The sequence below is a fragment of the Arachis ipaensis genome, chromosome B9, assembly GCF_059453495.1.
Source record: "Arachis ipaensis isolate K30076 ecotype BB chromosome B9, ASM5945349v1, whole genome shotgun sequence".
Lineage (NCBI taxonomy): Eukaryota > Viridiplantae > Streptophyta > Magnoliopsida > Fabales > Fabaceae > Arachis > Arachis ipaensis.
The window spans coordinates 21587732-21605028 of NC_142444.1; the positions used below are offsets into that span (position 1 = coordinate 21587732).

At 28.7% G+C, this 17297-nt stretch overlaps 1 protein-coding gene across 1 annotated transcript; it reads left to right on the forward strand.

The window, feature by feature from the left end:
• Positions 1 to 15870: 15870 nt before the first annotated feature.
• LOC107615162 (uncharacterized) lies at positions 15871 to 16685 on the forward strand. Its single transcript, XM_016317267.1, has 3 exons — positions 15871 to 16096; positions 16148 to 16404; positions 16467 to 16685. Exons 1-3 carry the CDS (start codon positions 15871 to 15873, stop codon positions 16683 to 16685), a joined length of 702 nt encoding a protein of 233 aa, XP_016172753.1.
• The last annotated feature ends 612 nt before the right edge of the window (positions 16686 to 17297 follow it).

Sequence of the window (17297 nt, forward strand, 5' to 3'; positions counted from 1 at the left end):
AATTTATCGTCACACACCTGAAAAAATTTTAATTTTCATAAAATAGATTTTAGTTTTTTGTTTTTGTCAAAATAAATTCTCAAATATTAGTCTTATTTGATAAAATGACCTAACATCTATAGTAATATATTAATAATTTAGCCATTTTATCAAACGAAGATGAGAATTTATTTTGTCAAATAAGACTAATAATATTTTTACTAATAATAACCTTAACATGTATTTTAAAGATATATAATAGTTAAACTCTAATAATAATAATATATAAGAAATCATTATTCTCACTCTCATTTTAATATTTAGGATACAATAAATAAAAAATCAGTTAAAATAGTCTAAATTTATATTATTTAATATTTATAAATAAATACTAAATAAAATAAATTTAAATTATTTCTTGTCTTTATAATATTATTACTTTAATAATATTATCTTTTTATTAATTTATATAAATATACAATGCAAGAGTCATGTATAAATTGATATTATAAAAAAGAGAATGACATTATTATTTTTCTTTACATAGAATAGTTGGATTAGTATTCATTTTAGTATTCACAAGTATATATAAATTATTTTGAAAGATATTATTGTCACTCTTATTTTTTATAATATTGTTCTACATACAATTATACTTGATTTTTTCAGATTGTATATTTGCATAAATTAAAAAAAAAAGACATCACATAAATAAAAATGGCTATATTTATTCTTACGTTACATCGCTAACAAAATTTATTATTTTAATAAATATTTGATTAATATTTTAAATTTTAAATATTAAATTTTAAATTTTGAATATTAAAATTTAACGGTATAAAAATAAAAAATAGTTAAATATTGATTAATAATTTAATATCGTTCCCCTAATATTTGTAAGAAATAAATATGAAATTAAAAGGACAGCACAATTTGGGCTCCCTTTAAGATGGGTACCCACATTCTCTCTCTGTATGTGGTAGCAGTTTTTTGTCAGCATGCCGTAATAGTATCTTAATTTCCATATTAGCAATCAGTTACCAAATTACCATGCTTGATTTCGCTCATGTCACGTGAATTACCACGTTTCAATGTGTTCTAAAATTTGAATCCCCTGGTATTGGGGTTCCGTAGTCGTGTAATAATAATTGTTATTTTGTGTACCATCTCACACTTCATTAATTTTATTCCCCTCGAAGAACGTGATCTTTCATCTCGATTCTAAATCACTATTTTATTTACAATCATATTTGAAAGATAATAAAAAAATAATTTACATAATCTAAAATTATTTTATTTGATGATTATTAATTATTACTAAAATACCTATGTAATTTTAAAGAGTAATTCTTGGCATACAAGCGATTAAGGCTTGTAAGTCTTACAAGTTCAATTAAAACTAACGCTCAAAACACGCTTCGAACCATTCTAATTTCCTCTTCGTCTTCTCCTTCTTCTTTTCTTTCGTTTCTTGCCTTCTCTTTCTCCTTCTTCTTCTTCTTGCTGCACGTTCTTCTTCCTCTTACTCTTCTTCTTCTCCTTTTCTTTCGTTTCTGCACGTTCTTCTTCATCGTCTTCCTCTTCTTCTTCATTTACGTTCTTTTTCTTTGTTTTATCTTTTTTTTTTCGATTTTTCATGGTGAAATCGTTTTTGAAAAAGAAGAAGCAGTAGAAGATGAGGAGGAGAAAGAGAAAGAGTTCTGAATTATGCATAAGATGTATTTTAACAAATTTTGGGTGTATTTCTTTAAATCCTTTGGGTGTATTTTCTGTAATCCTTTGGGTGTATTTCTATAATCGTTTGGGTAAATTCCTGTAACCGTTTGGGTGTATTTCTGTAATCATTTTGGGTGTATTTCTGTAATCGTTTGGGTGTATTTCTGAAGTTCCATTATTTTCAAAAGGATTACAGAAATACACCCAAAAGATTACGAAAAATACACCCAAAGTATTTAAGAAATACACCCAAAATTCGTTGCATAATTCAGACTCTTTCTCTTTTTCCTCATCTTCTGCTGCTTCTTCGTCTTCAAAACGATTTCAAAGCTTGATTTCAGAAACTATGAAAATCGAAAAAAAAAAACGAAGAGGAAGAGGAAGAGGAAGAGAAGAAGAAGAAGAGGAAGAGGAAGAGGAAGAAGAAGAAGAAGAACCGTTCTGAGTGTAGCGCTTTGAAAATAGGAAACGTTGAATAACGCATTAAAAGGCCTAGTAACTTGTAAGACTTATAAGTCAAAAAGACTTGTATGTGTAGCACTCCTCAATTTTAAAATATTACCTTTCTAATGTTACTGTTAAATTATCACTGCATTATTACTTATACATAAAATATTTATCATTACGTTACTTATACATAAAAAAATAAATCGCTAAACTAGTTACTAATTTAAAATATATATATTAAAATATAAAATATATATTTATAAATTTAATTTTAATATATTAATTGTATAAAATAATTTTATATATGTATTTTATTATATAATATTATGTCAGCAAAAAAAATTACTTTGTATATTAATGGTATAAATGATCAATAAAATATTTTATATTATTAATACATTAAAATTAAATTCTATATATACATAAATATATAAGAATTAATTTTTTGTGTACATAATTTTTTGATTTATTTATATAAATTTATTTGTTCAAAAATTAGAGTTTCTATTGTTAGCCGCTCAAATTTAGGATTGGCAATGAGTAGAGTAGGATAGATCATTCTCTAATTCTATCTGCAAGTTAAAAACTTCATTAAAATTTTACTATATTTTATTTGTGGGTTGAGAATCTCTCAACCCTAAGACTGCGTTTGTTTCTAAGAATAGGATAGGATAAAACACTGAGAACAGGACATGACAGTGATTAATAGAGACACAAAATTTTGTGTTCTTGTATTCTGTTTGGTAATAAACTAGAACAAATTATGAAAATTCAATTTATTCTTATTTTTTTATTCAAAAAATTTGAGATGAAAAATATAACAATAAAAAATATAATTATGAAAAATTAACAAGAATAATGAAAGAAAAAATAAAAAATAAGTTGTGTCCCTTGTTAATGTCTATGTGTCTTTCCTGTCAGGATGGATACAAAATACACTAATTCAATGTCTTTGGACTAGGGGTGGCAAGCAGGGAAGCCCGCCCCGCCCCGCCAGAAGCCTGCCCTTTGGTGGACTGGCCCGCCCCGCTCCACCTAATGAGGCGGTCCCAAAATCCCAGCCCGCCCCGCCTAACAGCGGGTCGACGGGCTAAACCCACTAAATATCCTTTTTTTTTTACTTTTAACTATTAAATAATATATATAAAGATATAAAAAAAATCTCTTGTTTTTTACTTTGAACTATTATAATTTCTAAAAGTATAAACAAATTATAATTTTTATATTCACAAACACTAAAGTCTTTGTAATTATAAATATCTAATAAACATAATTATAAACCAAGTTTTCATCTAAAACATAATTATAAATATTGTTCCCAAAGCAAAATAAACATAATCCAAAACATAATTAACAATATTGTCTCTAAAACAAAATAAACATAATCTAAAACACTTAATTTTCATCTTCATTTTCTTGTAAGTTGGGTTGGGGAAAGTTGGGTTTTGGTAAAAAAAATTGTAAAAATACCCCTTGCCAAAAAAATATTAAACCCGGCGGGAAAGCCCACCCCGCCCCGCCAAAACTCGCGGTTTAAGCGGTGCGGGTTAAGCGGGTTTTTGCTATTTGGTGGTCCCAATTTTCCAACCCGACCCGTCTTTTTTGGCGGGTTACGCGGGCCGGGCCTGCGGGTTTAGGCCCGTTTGCCACCCCTACTTTGGACACATTGTCTCTGTCCAAGTCTTCTCTGCCAAACACAATTTTGTGTCTCAGTGTCTCTGTCTCAATGTCCTGTTCCTATAAACAAACGCAGCATAAGTTCTTAACCCTACTCACACCCTAAAATTCTAAATTCTATTCTACCTGTAGAAAATATTAAATTTTATTTTAAGTTAATTTTATAAATATACAAATATTTTAAATTACTAAATTAACTACTAAACTTACTTTATAAATATATAAATATCTAAATTACTAAATTAACTAATTAGTTTAGTAATTACTTATTTATTGTAAGTCTCTCACTTCCTTCCATATTGTCTATGCAAAATGAATCTTATACATTTTGATTCAACTTTAAATCATACGTATTTTTAAAAAAAAAATTAATATTATTTAGATAAAAAAAAAGCCAACAATTTTGATTTTCAATTCAGACACTAAAGCTTAAAACATTTTAGCTTAAGTTTAATGTCAATTTTAGTTTTAATACCATGATACGAAATTATTAATCCGATAATTAAATTATCAACCTTCAAGAATTCAATGGACAATAATTTTTTAAAACAACATGAGAAATGTAAACACTAATAGAAGAAGAGCATGTATGTGTCTTATATTTTTAATATAAATTATGCTAGATAACTAATTCTTTCAATCATTATTAATTAATATTTTAAAAATTATTTTGCTTATTTTAGGTACTAGAATCTAAATCATAAATTCTTAATTTTTTATTTTAAATTATATATTTTAAATCCTAAAATTAGCAAATATTAATTGACTAAAAATTAATTTTCTATCTTTTTTCTTTTATACATTATTTGGATTGAGAAAATTTGAAGAGAAAAAAAAAAGAAAATAGATGAAAAAGTAAATTTTTTGTTGTTTGGATACAAAGAGAAAATAGAATGAAAAGAAAAAAATAGTATGGACTTACTAAAATATTTTTTCCCTACAAATGAGATGAAAATGAAAAAAAAATGTAGTAAATATGAATAAAATTATACATTTATCTTTTGTTATTAATAAATTATAATTTACATATAATATAGATAAGGATATTAATGTAATTTTATATTATTACGATTTTTTTCTCACTTTTTTTCTATCCAAACAAAAGAAACTTTTCTCTCTATTTTTTTTCCATCCATTTTCTCTTCATCCAAATAACATACAAATAATTCTACCTTTTTTTTTCTTTCCTCTTATTTTTTTTCTTTCATTTTTTTTTTCTATATCCAAACAAAGCCTTAGTAATAATATAGCTAAGTTAATGCCAGTAATATTGCATTAGTTCAGAAAAAACTAAGGATGACAACGGATCCCATGGGGCGGGGACATGCCCACCACCCCACCTCCATTATCTGTCCCTGTCTCCGCCCTATCCCCGCGACAGGTAACAGGGACTCCATATCCGCTGGGAATCTGGGTATCCGCGGACCGTGAATTTAAAAAAAAAAGAAAAAAGATTGAAAAAATAGAAAAAAATTGAGAAATATAATTAAAATCATAGCCATCAGAATTAGAAATATAATTAGGGTTAACAGAATCAGAATCACAGCAAATAATTAACATAATCAGTATCACAACAATCAGAATTAGAAATATAAATTAGGGTTAACAGAATCAAAATCACAGCAAATAATTAACAAAATAAGTACCACAGCAATCAGAACATAATCAAAATCACTTTAAGGAGACTCTGACGCGAAGTCAGTGAAGAAACTGACAATCTTGCTGGACGACGAACAGGCTCTGACGGCAAAGAGGCCCTGATGCAAAGACGACAAAACGCAAAGATGGTGAAAACGCTCTGACGCGACGCTGCTGCCTCGGTGACCAGTGACCTCGAGAGTAAGAGGGGGAGGATTTTGGCGGTGAGGGGTAGGAGGTGGCAGACGACGAGAAGACGCAGCGAGGCTCCAACGCGAAGAGGCTCTCACGCGAAGACGCACTCCTTGCTGCGGTGACCGACGAGGAGAAGAAGACGAGGTGAGCTTGACGGTGAGCGTGATGGACTGACAGTGAGCTCGAGAGGGGGTGGGAGCGTGACGGACTGACGGTGCGGTGAGCGACTGAGCCACTGAGGGGGTGGGAGGTGGCGGTCGGTGGTCGACGGTCGGCAGTGTTTAGGAGAGGAGAGGCTGAGGGTTTGACAAGGAGAGGAGAGGCTGAGGGTTTGACAAGGAGAGGAGAGGAAACTCTCTGAAGCAATTAAGCTGAAGCACTGAAGGTATAAATTTTTTACGGCTAGGGTTCTTATGAGTCATATATATTATATATATACTGGGGGTATTTTGGTCTTTTTATATAAACGAGGTTAAATGGGTCTCCACGGGGCGGGGACCTCTACCTCCACTCCGTTTATTATACAAGTCCCCGTCTCTCGGATAGAAAATACCCCATACTTGCCCCCAGCGAGTAAATTTTTGCGGGTATCCGCCCTGCTGAAAATTTTTGTTATGCCTAGAAAAAACACGTTAGATATAGGGACGGAGACTTGGCCTCTTAAATTATAGTTTTTTGTTAATAAAAAATAATTTTTTATAGAGATAGTCTCTTAAATTATATTATACTGACCTCTTTTCAAAAAAAAAAAATCAGTTTCATTTTTAAATTATAAATACAATCCATTACTAATATAGTGTAAATCCATAAAAAATATTTAAATATCTTTATTTTGTGTTAAAAAATATTGTAATCTAATTTATTTAAAAATTAAAATATAAATTTATTTTCTTTTCAATGTACTCATCTACTCAAAAAAATACTTTTACTTTTGTGGCACAGCATAAGTAACTTTTTTTTTATCTCTTTAATTTTTTTTATCTTTTACTCTTTGAGGCTTTAACTCTTTTTTTTTTGTAGATTAAAAAAAATTCTAATTTAACAAGTGGTCCTCCATTTTTTTTTACAAAAAAAAATTCTATTTTTATTCTTCTTTCTATTATAAAAGAACTATTAAACTAACAGCTAAGACACATAGTCATATATATATTGTATATAGATAAAAATAATAGAATAGATAAAATATATTTTAATTTAAATAAATTAATTTTATTTTTCTACTGGTCTTGTTTGATTTTTTTATATTTTTATATATTTGATTATTTACTTAATTTATTATTTTTTTTACTTTTTATATATTTGCATGTAATTATATGTTATTTTGTTTATGTAGTTCTTTTTATTATTTAACTATTTAATTATAATTTTGTATTATTAATATTACAATATTTGTATTATTGTTCTAAATTTTAAATATTTTATTTTAAATAAAAATATAATTTTTATATTTCATAAAGATTATAGATTGTAATTTGTACTTTTTACTAAACACATTTTTAATAATAGAAATTTATTGGGCCACTTGAATTATTATCTTTTTAAATAATTAGTCTAGTTCTGCCACTGGTTGGATTTATTAAATTTATTCGATTAGCCTTACATAATATTTGGAGAGCATGTGAAAATTGAATATAGAACTTTAAATTCGATTTTAAATGAAGTGTATAAGAGACAATTAAAAGGCGATAAACTTTTGAATAAAAATTACAGACTTGGGATTTTAGCCTTAGCAATCCAACGACGATTTGGACCTCAAGCCGAATTCGTCTTCCTTGACCCAAGTACCCGAAATTTTCTGGATCACCTCAAATCCCTCGCCAGCATTTAAATTCGGATGCGAATTGCATCTTTTTATTTAGAAGATCGGAAAAAGAAAAAACACTTACAAAAAGGGAGCTCAAACTCCCCCGAGTATGACATACACAAATCCTAAGACTATGTTTATTTACAGGAACATGATACTGAAATAGAAATACTGAGACATAAAATCGTGTTTGACAGATGAAACATGTATAGAGACATTGTGTCTAGAGACACTGAATTAGTATATTTTGTGTCTATTTTGATAGGAAAGATACAAAAACATTAACAAATTAAAGGACACAACTTATTTTTTATTTTTTTCATTATTCTTGTTAATTTTTTATAATTATATATATATTTTAAATTTTTTAAATGAAAAAAATAAGAATAAATTTTTTTAATTTATTCTATTTTATTACTAAACAAAATGTAAAAACACTAAATTTTATATTTATATCTTTTATATTTTATTCTCAATATGTTATCTTATTTTATTCTCAAAATCTTACTTTTAAAATTCATTTTAACTTGAATATTAAAGTATCTTCGCAGATCTTCACTGTTCACTCAAAAGGACTAAAAATCGTGAAGCTCGTCAACTTCGTCAGGTCGCAAATTCTATCATTCTAGGTTACCTCTAAACAGATTCTAAGTATTATTGGCGACAATTATATATTGATATTCACCGAGAGAAATTTAAGGACTTGCATGTAATTATTGATAAATTCTTAAATAATGTATACCTCTGTTAACTAGAAAACTAATAGTATAAATTTATTTATAAGTTAATAATACATAAAAATAATTCCTTTTGTAAAATATAATATTTATTAAATATGGTAGGATAATAATTATTTTAAATATGCAAGTACAATTTTTTATACACAAACAAATATGTAAAAAATTTAATTTGTTTATATAAACTATAAGTTTGGTTTTCAAGCTTATAATCAATATTATTTTGTCAAAGTGATCTCAGCCTAATAAGGTCAGCATGCTACTTAATTAGAGGAAAATATAATTCTAAAATTTGAAGTTTGAATCTGAATAATATATATATAATCAAAATTACCATTTTGGGTACATCAGAGTCAGGGATGGCAAGTGGAGAAGTTTGTCCTGTCCCGTCCTGTCTCACCAGAAGCCCGTTCTTTGGCGGGTTGGCAGATTAAGTCCGTTAAAGTTCTTTTTTTTTTTTTTTTAACTATTAACTAGTAAATAATATTTATAATTTCACAAATATTAAAGTCTTTATAATTATAAATATCTAATAAACATAATTATAAACTAAATTTTCATCCAACATATAATTATAAATATTTTTTTCAAGACAAAATAAACAAAATCCAAAACATAATTATAAATATTGTTTCTAAAAAAATATAAATATAATCCAAAACACTCAATTTTCATTTTTATATTCTTGTAAGTTGGTTTGGGAATGTTGGATTTTGACAAAAAAATTACAAAAATACTTCCTTACAAAAAAAAAAAAAACTAAGCTCAGCGAAAAAACCTGCCCCGCCCCGTCCCGCCAAAGGCCGCGATTTAAGCAAGCTTTTACAATTTGGCAGCCTCAATTTTTCAATCCGACCCGTCTTTTTTGTGGATTATGCAGACCGACCCAACGAATTTAGACCCGTTTGTCACCTCTAATCAAAGAAGAAAGAAGAATCACAACTATCCTATTGGAGTTATAATAATAACATATAAAATTTTGAAAAATAACGCAAGTACGTAACAGTTTAAATCTTTTTAATTTTGAAATTTATAGCAGCTATCATAATCAATATATATCATAGTAGTATTAGTTTAATAAAAAATATTTGATAATTAAAAGAAATTAGTTAATAATATCTAAAATTTGTCTTATTTATAAAATAAATTTTAACTATTTTTTATTTCTCTAATATTATCGTAATTTAATTTATAACTATGTTGATCATTTGTATTAAGTATAAAGATGAGTGATTTATTAGACAATTTTAATCAATGTTTATGATTTTCTCATGAATGAAAATATATAAAAGTAGTGTCACAAGAATAATTAAAAAACATTCATTTTTTAGTAAATAAAAAATAATTTTTATATTTAACAAATGATTTATGTGTTAGATATAAATTTCTGTGAAACATTTAAATAATTATTTAAAAAGTGCAAGAAAAACGTTAGTATAAAATTTAATGTCTAGACCTCTTTTATTATTTCTTTTAAGAAAAATTAGCTATTCGCAAAAATACAAAAATCAGTTAGCATAAAATTATCAAATTTTAAATTTAAAAAATCTCATTTTTTAATTATAATTATAAAAAATTATATCAAAATTTAATCTCTATAATTTTTTTGAATATATATCTATTATTTTTATCATTTTTAAAATTTTAAACTTATTATTCGTAATTTTTAAAATTATTATTTTTGTTAGCAATATAAAAATATTCGTATACTAGCTATAGGTAGTTTACATCTGAAATTAATTATTACTTTTACCTCTCATTATTGAACGTTAAAGCTCCATACAAATGACATGATGAATTCAATATGAACATTCTTTTACAAAATAAAAAATAAATAAATGATGTAAAAGTAAAATATTTGTGTTTAATATTATAAGTGACTATGATGAATGATGCTTCTTTCTCAATGTATGCTTCCTTGAAAATAGATGGTAACAAAAATTGTTATTTAAAACACCCACTAAAACTATTATTGTCAATAAACAAAGCGTTTACTTCAATAATAGAAAGGAATATTAAAATAATTATTGTAAGAGAGAAAAGCCATCCACGCAAGAAGGAGGAATTAGGAATATTCTATTGTTCTCTTCGGATGGCTTACAAGTTATTAGAACCCACCCAACCAACCATCAATAATTTGGCATGTTGCCAAGTCTGCCCTCAATTTCTCACACTCTTTTTATTCCAGTGACTTTGTAGGATATTTTTACATATTTCTTTTACAAAAAATTGCATTAAAAATACATTTCAATATGAAATTCATGGTATAGAACGTTAGAAATATAAAATCTATTGGATTAAAACATCCCAAGCTCAACTCTTAAAGTGTTAAAATTTAAGTTTAATTACTTAGTTTTTATAGTTTTACTAAATTTTTAATTAAATATTTATATATTTTTTAATTAAATTTTTATATTTTTTTAATTAGATTTTTTTTATATTAAAAATATTTAAATTAACAGAATATTTCTCTCAAAATACATGCAGTTATAGATTTAGTTAAGTTTTTAATTATTAATACCTTTAATTTACAAAAAAAATATTCATTTAATTCTAATATTTTTTATATTAAAAATAACCTAACTATAAAATTAAAAGTAGTACAGAGATCTAATTAAAAAAAATAAAAATTTAATTGAAAATTTAATAAAACTATAAAGACTAATAGAATAATTAAATCTAAAATTTATTGTAATGTTTATTTATTTATTGAATAACATACACGAACTTCTTATAAGATTTAATTTTTACAAGATAATTTACTGAGATGTTTATAGACAAAATTTTACAATGAGATACTAATATCATGTTTCTTAAATTTAAAGAATGGTCAATATATCTTTCTAAATATAATGTAAAATGATATATATAATTTGTCCCCATTTTTATAATACAAATAAATTAATCTATTATTAATTGATTTATTTTTGTATTCATATTTTTTATTCTTAATCCAACATACATGTTTAATTTTTATATTTTAAAGTAAAGCTAAGTAAAGGAAAAACAAAAAATCTGTTAGAGATAGTTGATGGGTAATTTTTGTGAAATTTTTTATTTATTATATGTATTTAATTGATCATGTATACATATTAATTTAAATATCAATGGAACATAAAATTTATTACATTAAAAAATTTAGAGATACCAAAAGGTATCTATTAAAATTGGATATAGAAGGATATTTTTAATTTGGAATTTAGCAAAATCTGGTGTAACGTGTAAATGACAATTTTTTGTTCCAGTCTTTATTGTAGTAAAATACCAGTAAATTACTAGACATTAATGTGTGTGTTAATCTACTTTTTATTTACATTAGAAAAAATTAAAGTTTGAGGACCATCAATTTTAATTTATGTTCGTCATCAGTAGTTTTAATCAACAATTCAATACATTTACTCCAATAATTTAATATTGTAATTTTTGCTAATATTTTTAAATATTATTGATTAATTGTTGATAAAAAAATATTAAAATTGTGTTATCATCTAGCATTGCTCTTTATATTGTTGTTAATGTTTAAAATAATGATCAACGAAGATATTAGGAATTTAAGACTAGTCAAGGTGATTAGTTCTTTTATTTCGGTAGTTTTGAATTCAAATAAAAAGAAGAGTAGAATTTGTGATAAAAAAGATAATTGGACCATTCTTGCTAACTATATTTTGTTAAAATATGTGAAATACTCTTAAAATATTCATTTTTGTATTTGATGTAGGAATAATATAACTTAAGATTTAATTATAAATTTTAAACATTAAGACTCTAGTTAAAAATTTAATGAAGCTATAGCATCAACAATTAATTAAACCTTTCAAGTCTCATCTCTAAATAATAATTTAAATACTTTTCGGGAAAAAATAAATTAAGAAACTTAACACGGTTTTTATGTCGAGGTCTAAACACGCTAGTGACGTATTTTCCTTTGTCTTTGGAAACTAAACATGAAAAAAAAAAAAAAAATAGGAAAAGAAAAAGACAAGAAAAGAATAGCGGTTTGGTTCGTTTGTTTCCCGAATGAAGGTCCCATTGGAATGTTTACTGTACCGGTCAGAAAAGTGTGAACGATTGAAGTTATTATAAGCGAAGCTAAATTATTTCTCATTTTTCACACGTAGTTAATTAATTGGCATATGGTTGGGTAAAATATAATTTATTAGAATGCAAATCCAACTTTGTAGCCAGGGACGGACTTAGAGGGGGCGAGTAGTGGCCTCGGCCCCCCCCAAAATTTTTAGAAACTATATTTATATATGAAATATATATTTAAAAAATAAAAAATATTATATAATTTAGTATTTTTATATGTATTATTTTTCATTATGTGATAGATTTATGTCTTAATTGTTTAATTCACTAATATTTTTCACTTAACTAATTTAATATCATACCCTTAAGTCTTTGTAACTTTCAAATTAGTTTTTATATAATGATCTCTATATTTATTTAAAAAATCATTTATTTATTTTATATTAACATATTTAAAATTTATATTATTATATTAATAATAACTTACGTAGTTATATTTTGGTAATCACATTATGTACTTTAGATATTCTTTTCTTATAAAAAGTACTTATTTTTATTCTAAATTTACGTTGTTGAAAGAAAAACTTATAAAAATATCTTATATCTTATATTCTATAAAGGTATTGTGTCTTTTAAATAATTAATAATTTATTTTCAATTTTTTTAAAATTTTTTAAAAAATTAATTTTAATTAATAAGATATGTGATAATTTTTAACTAAACACGCTATAAAGTATTGGCACTTTATAATTTTATAATGTACTATTGATATTGTTATATTTCTTTTATGTAACTATCATATTAAAAATAAAATTATGAAAAAATTTATAATTATATATATATATTGATAAATCTTTTAAAAAATTAACTCTAATAATTATATGTTAATTATTTTTATAGAATAAAAAAAATTATCTAAAATTCGGCCCCTCCATATTAAACTTTCTGGATCCGTCCCTGTTTGTAGCTATCAATTTTTTAACTATTAATTATTTTTCATATCTATACTTATATTATAACTAATTATTATTTTTAAATAATTTTAAAATAGCTATAATATGAAATCGAACTCATTAGTTTTAGACTTCTAAAATTATTTTATGTACAATCTTCAACTATTATACTATAGTTAATTTTAGGATTTTTATAATATATATACAACTATGTTGCGTGTAAAGTAAAATTAGTTATCAAATTTAGCCATATAAAAAAAATATATAAAGATTAATAGAATTTAATTTTTTTTACTAATATTTTTAACTATTAATCTAATATTTTTAGTCTAACAATATATTTTTAGTCCATAATTTTAAATATTATTAGTTAATTATCAGTTAAAAATAATAAATTCTGTTAATTATTTAATATTTTTTATTATAAAATATATATTAAAATATATTAAAAATAAATTAAATAACACATAATAGTTAATTTTAGTAATTGAATTTAGTGTGCAAAGAACCATTTTTTATATACATATAACTTGATGAGGTCAGTGTGTTCAACCAAGAGGCTAATAATAATAATAAGCATGCCAAACGTGACTAATAAATGTGTCCCATAATTTATCTATTTCTTAGAACATTCAACTAACATTTCAAATCTATGCTTTTTCTTTTCTTTTTTTTCCCTTTTATCTGAAGAAAAAAAAAACTCTTCCTTAAGCTGGAGCTTCTTGTCTTGATGGTACTAGTAAAATATTTTCAGGACATGACCTATATATATAAATATTCAGGGGAAAATTGTGTTGAAATTTCGGATAACCCTTACTTGCCTTATTTATTAGGCAGTTCTCACTTCTGAGGTACATCCTTTTTCCCCTCAATGCAAGTTATTTTGACTATATTATTCAAAATTATTATTATTATTATTATTATTATTATTATTATTATTATTATTATTATTAACAATCTGATTAACTTAACTCAAATAAGGTATATTAAGGTTAATAAAATGAATAGTAATCTCGGACATCTCAATAAGAATGTTTTAGTCCGGATGTTCAAATTGGAAATATCTAAATAGATGATCAAAGCACTTACTATTGCTTAATCTCCCTATTGATAGCATCAAACCTAGTTTAACCTAGCTAGTTATTACTTTCAAATATCATGCACTCTTATAATTTATCCAGTAATATCACAATCTAGTATACTATTTATGCTACCTATAGTATTCTTAATGATTTTTAACAAATTCATGAGGTAATTTTTCTTATGGGCAATTTACCAGTTTAAATAAACTGCCAACCAATTTTACCAAAATACACATTATACAAATTGGATACTGAAATGCATTTTTTCTGTAAATTATGTAAATCGCAACAGGAGTATCGCGGTTTATAAAATAGACGTAATCTGCTACAGGAATGTCGCGGATTACGTTGGCGAAGAACCATCACATAAACTGCTACAGGAGTGTAGCAGTTTATACTTTGTAAACTTTGCCTATAAATACCAAGCAAGATAGGGAGTGAGTTATTTGAAGAGAGTCATTTTCACACTTTCAGAAATGGATAGTGAAGAAAGCTTGATGGTTCTAGTCCACTGTTCTGGTAAAATAAAAAAAGTAACAGGCATGGTGTTAAGTTCATGGTGCCAAGTTGGAAGACCGTGTGGAGAGTTTCGGGGCTTTAGCGCCAAATTCCTCAGTCGACGACGGTGGGGGGTGCTTCTACTTCGATGCCTGTCGTTGCACCTGGTTGTCTCCTGCCTGCACCTCCACCTGTTCTAGCACTGGCAGATAGGTCACCCGGTTTGATTACTGGTCTTGTTGGTGGTAGTGAGCCGGATCACGTTAAGGACGCGATGCGAGACTATGATTCGGACGATGAGCCCGATCACATATCAGGGGATAGTGAGGAGGAGAATCCAGTGCCCCCACCTGCACCTCAGGGGCCATCCAGTTCTGGGTCCACCAACAACCGCTGCATTTCTCGATGCTTAATCTGGAAGCAATGAGTCAACAACCAAATGATGCACACACCTTCGGATACCAAGGATTACACGAGGGCAATGCTTCTGGAGAATTTCAGATTGGTCAATCTTTCCAAACTAAGGAGAAAGCTGTGATGAGCATTAAGGATTATAGCATTCGTCATGGAGTTCAGTATCGGGTTATGGAATCTGATAATCTGAAGTATGTTGGGAGATGCAAGGAGTTTGGAAATGGCTGCAACTGGATCATCCGCGTGGCTCTTCAGCAGCGCAAGGGTAACTGGGAGGTTAGAAGGTACAATAGAGCCCACACATGCCTGGCCACATCGATTTTGAGCGACCACCGACAGCTCGATTACCACGTATTTGTGTGAGGATCTATCCGTTGGTTAGGGTGGATGCAGCAGTTACCATAAAGGTGTTGCAAGAAGCTACTGAGTCAACCTATGAATTCAAGCCTAGTTACAAGAAGGTGTGGAAGGCAAAGCAGAAGGCAGTTGCCCAGATTTACGGAAATTGGAAAGAGTCATATGCGGAGTTGCCCCGGTGGATCCTTGGGATGCAAGCAACGATAGACGAAACCGTAGCTTTGTTGAAGACTTCTCCAGTGTGTGTTGGTGGTGGTTAATAAGTCTACGGTCGACTTTTCTTGACGTTCCCTCCATGCGTTGAGGCTTTTAAACATTGCAAGCCACTAATAAGCATTGACGGAATGCATCTATATGGGAAGTATGGCAGGACTTTGCTTCTGGATATTGCGCAAGATGGAAACTCGAATATATTGCTAGTTGCGTTTGCACTTGTTGAGGGGGAGAATGCTGAGTCGTGGGCTTTTTTCTTATCCCACTTGCGTCAACATGTGACTCCACAGGAAGGGATTCTAGTGATTTCTAACAGACACAACGGAATTAAGGCTGCACTGGAGGCACCAGACAGTGGTTGAAAACTGCCTCATGCATATCGAGCGTATTGCATTCGACACGTTGCAGCCAATTTTGCTCTCAGTTTCAAGGGTCAGGATGCAAGGCGAATGCTCGTGAATGCGGCGTATGTGAAGACTAAGGCTGAGTTTGACTACTGGTTTGATATTATGAGGACTGAGAATCCGGCCATGTGTGATTGGGCCAACCGGCTGGAGTACGATAAGTGGACCCAACACCAGGATGGAGGCAAACGGTTCGACCACATGACGACGAATATATCCGAGTGTGTTAACTCTGTACTGAAGGGGACACGGAATCTTCCGGTAACTGCACTTGTCAAATCCACATATGGGAGGTTATAGAGTTTTTTGTCGTCCGAGGGCAGACAGCAGAGGCGCAGTTGGAATCAGGCCAACGGTTTTGCCAGGCCTTGGTCAAGGCGATAGAGCGCAACCTGAAAGATGCGAGGTGCTTCACGGTTACTTTGTTCGACAGACATCAGTCTGAGTATACCGTGGCTAAGACGACTCCTACTGGTAACTTCTCGCTTGGGACGTATCGGGTTTCCCTCAGAGATCGCAATTGTGACTGCGGGTACTTTTAAGCTCTCCATTACCCTTGCTGCCATGCGATTGCATGCTGTGCTCAGTCCCGATTAGACTGAGCTACGTACGTCCATGAGGTTTATACCATGAGTAAGGTGTTCAGCGTATACCGGATGGAATTTTTGCCCCCTATTCCAGAGGGTCTCTGGCCACCGTACGCCGGTCCTACTATCATCCCTGATCCTAACATGAGACGTGCCAGAGAAGGGCGACCGAGGTCAACAAGAATCTGTAACACCATGGATGAGGCCGATACTGGTCGGTTGAAGCGATGTGGGCTATGCAAACAGACAGGACACACTCGCAGGACTTGCCCTCAGCGTGGATCCGCCCCCAGTGCCGAGGCATAGGTGTCATTAGGTCGTCACGATTAGCTTGCATTTTTCTTTCCTTGTTTGTGTTCTTGTTTTATTTTATCCTGCTTACTGTTAAGTGACGTTGTATTTGCTGATCGATTCTCTATGTACTAGTGATTCTCTCTGGTTAATGTGGTCTAATTTTGTTGATAATTCTATGAGTACAACAGACTAATTTCAATTAAATCAAAGCAGCAACCTACGTGCGCTATACACAAGTTAAACTTTAATCCAAAAACTCATCCTCCATGAAAA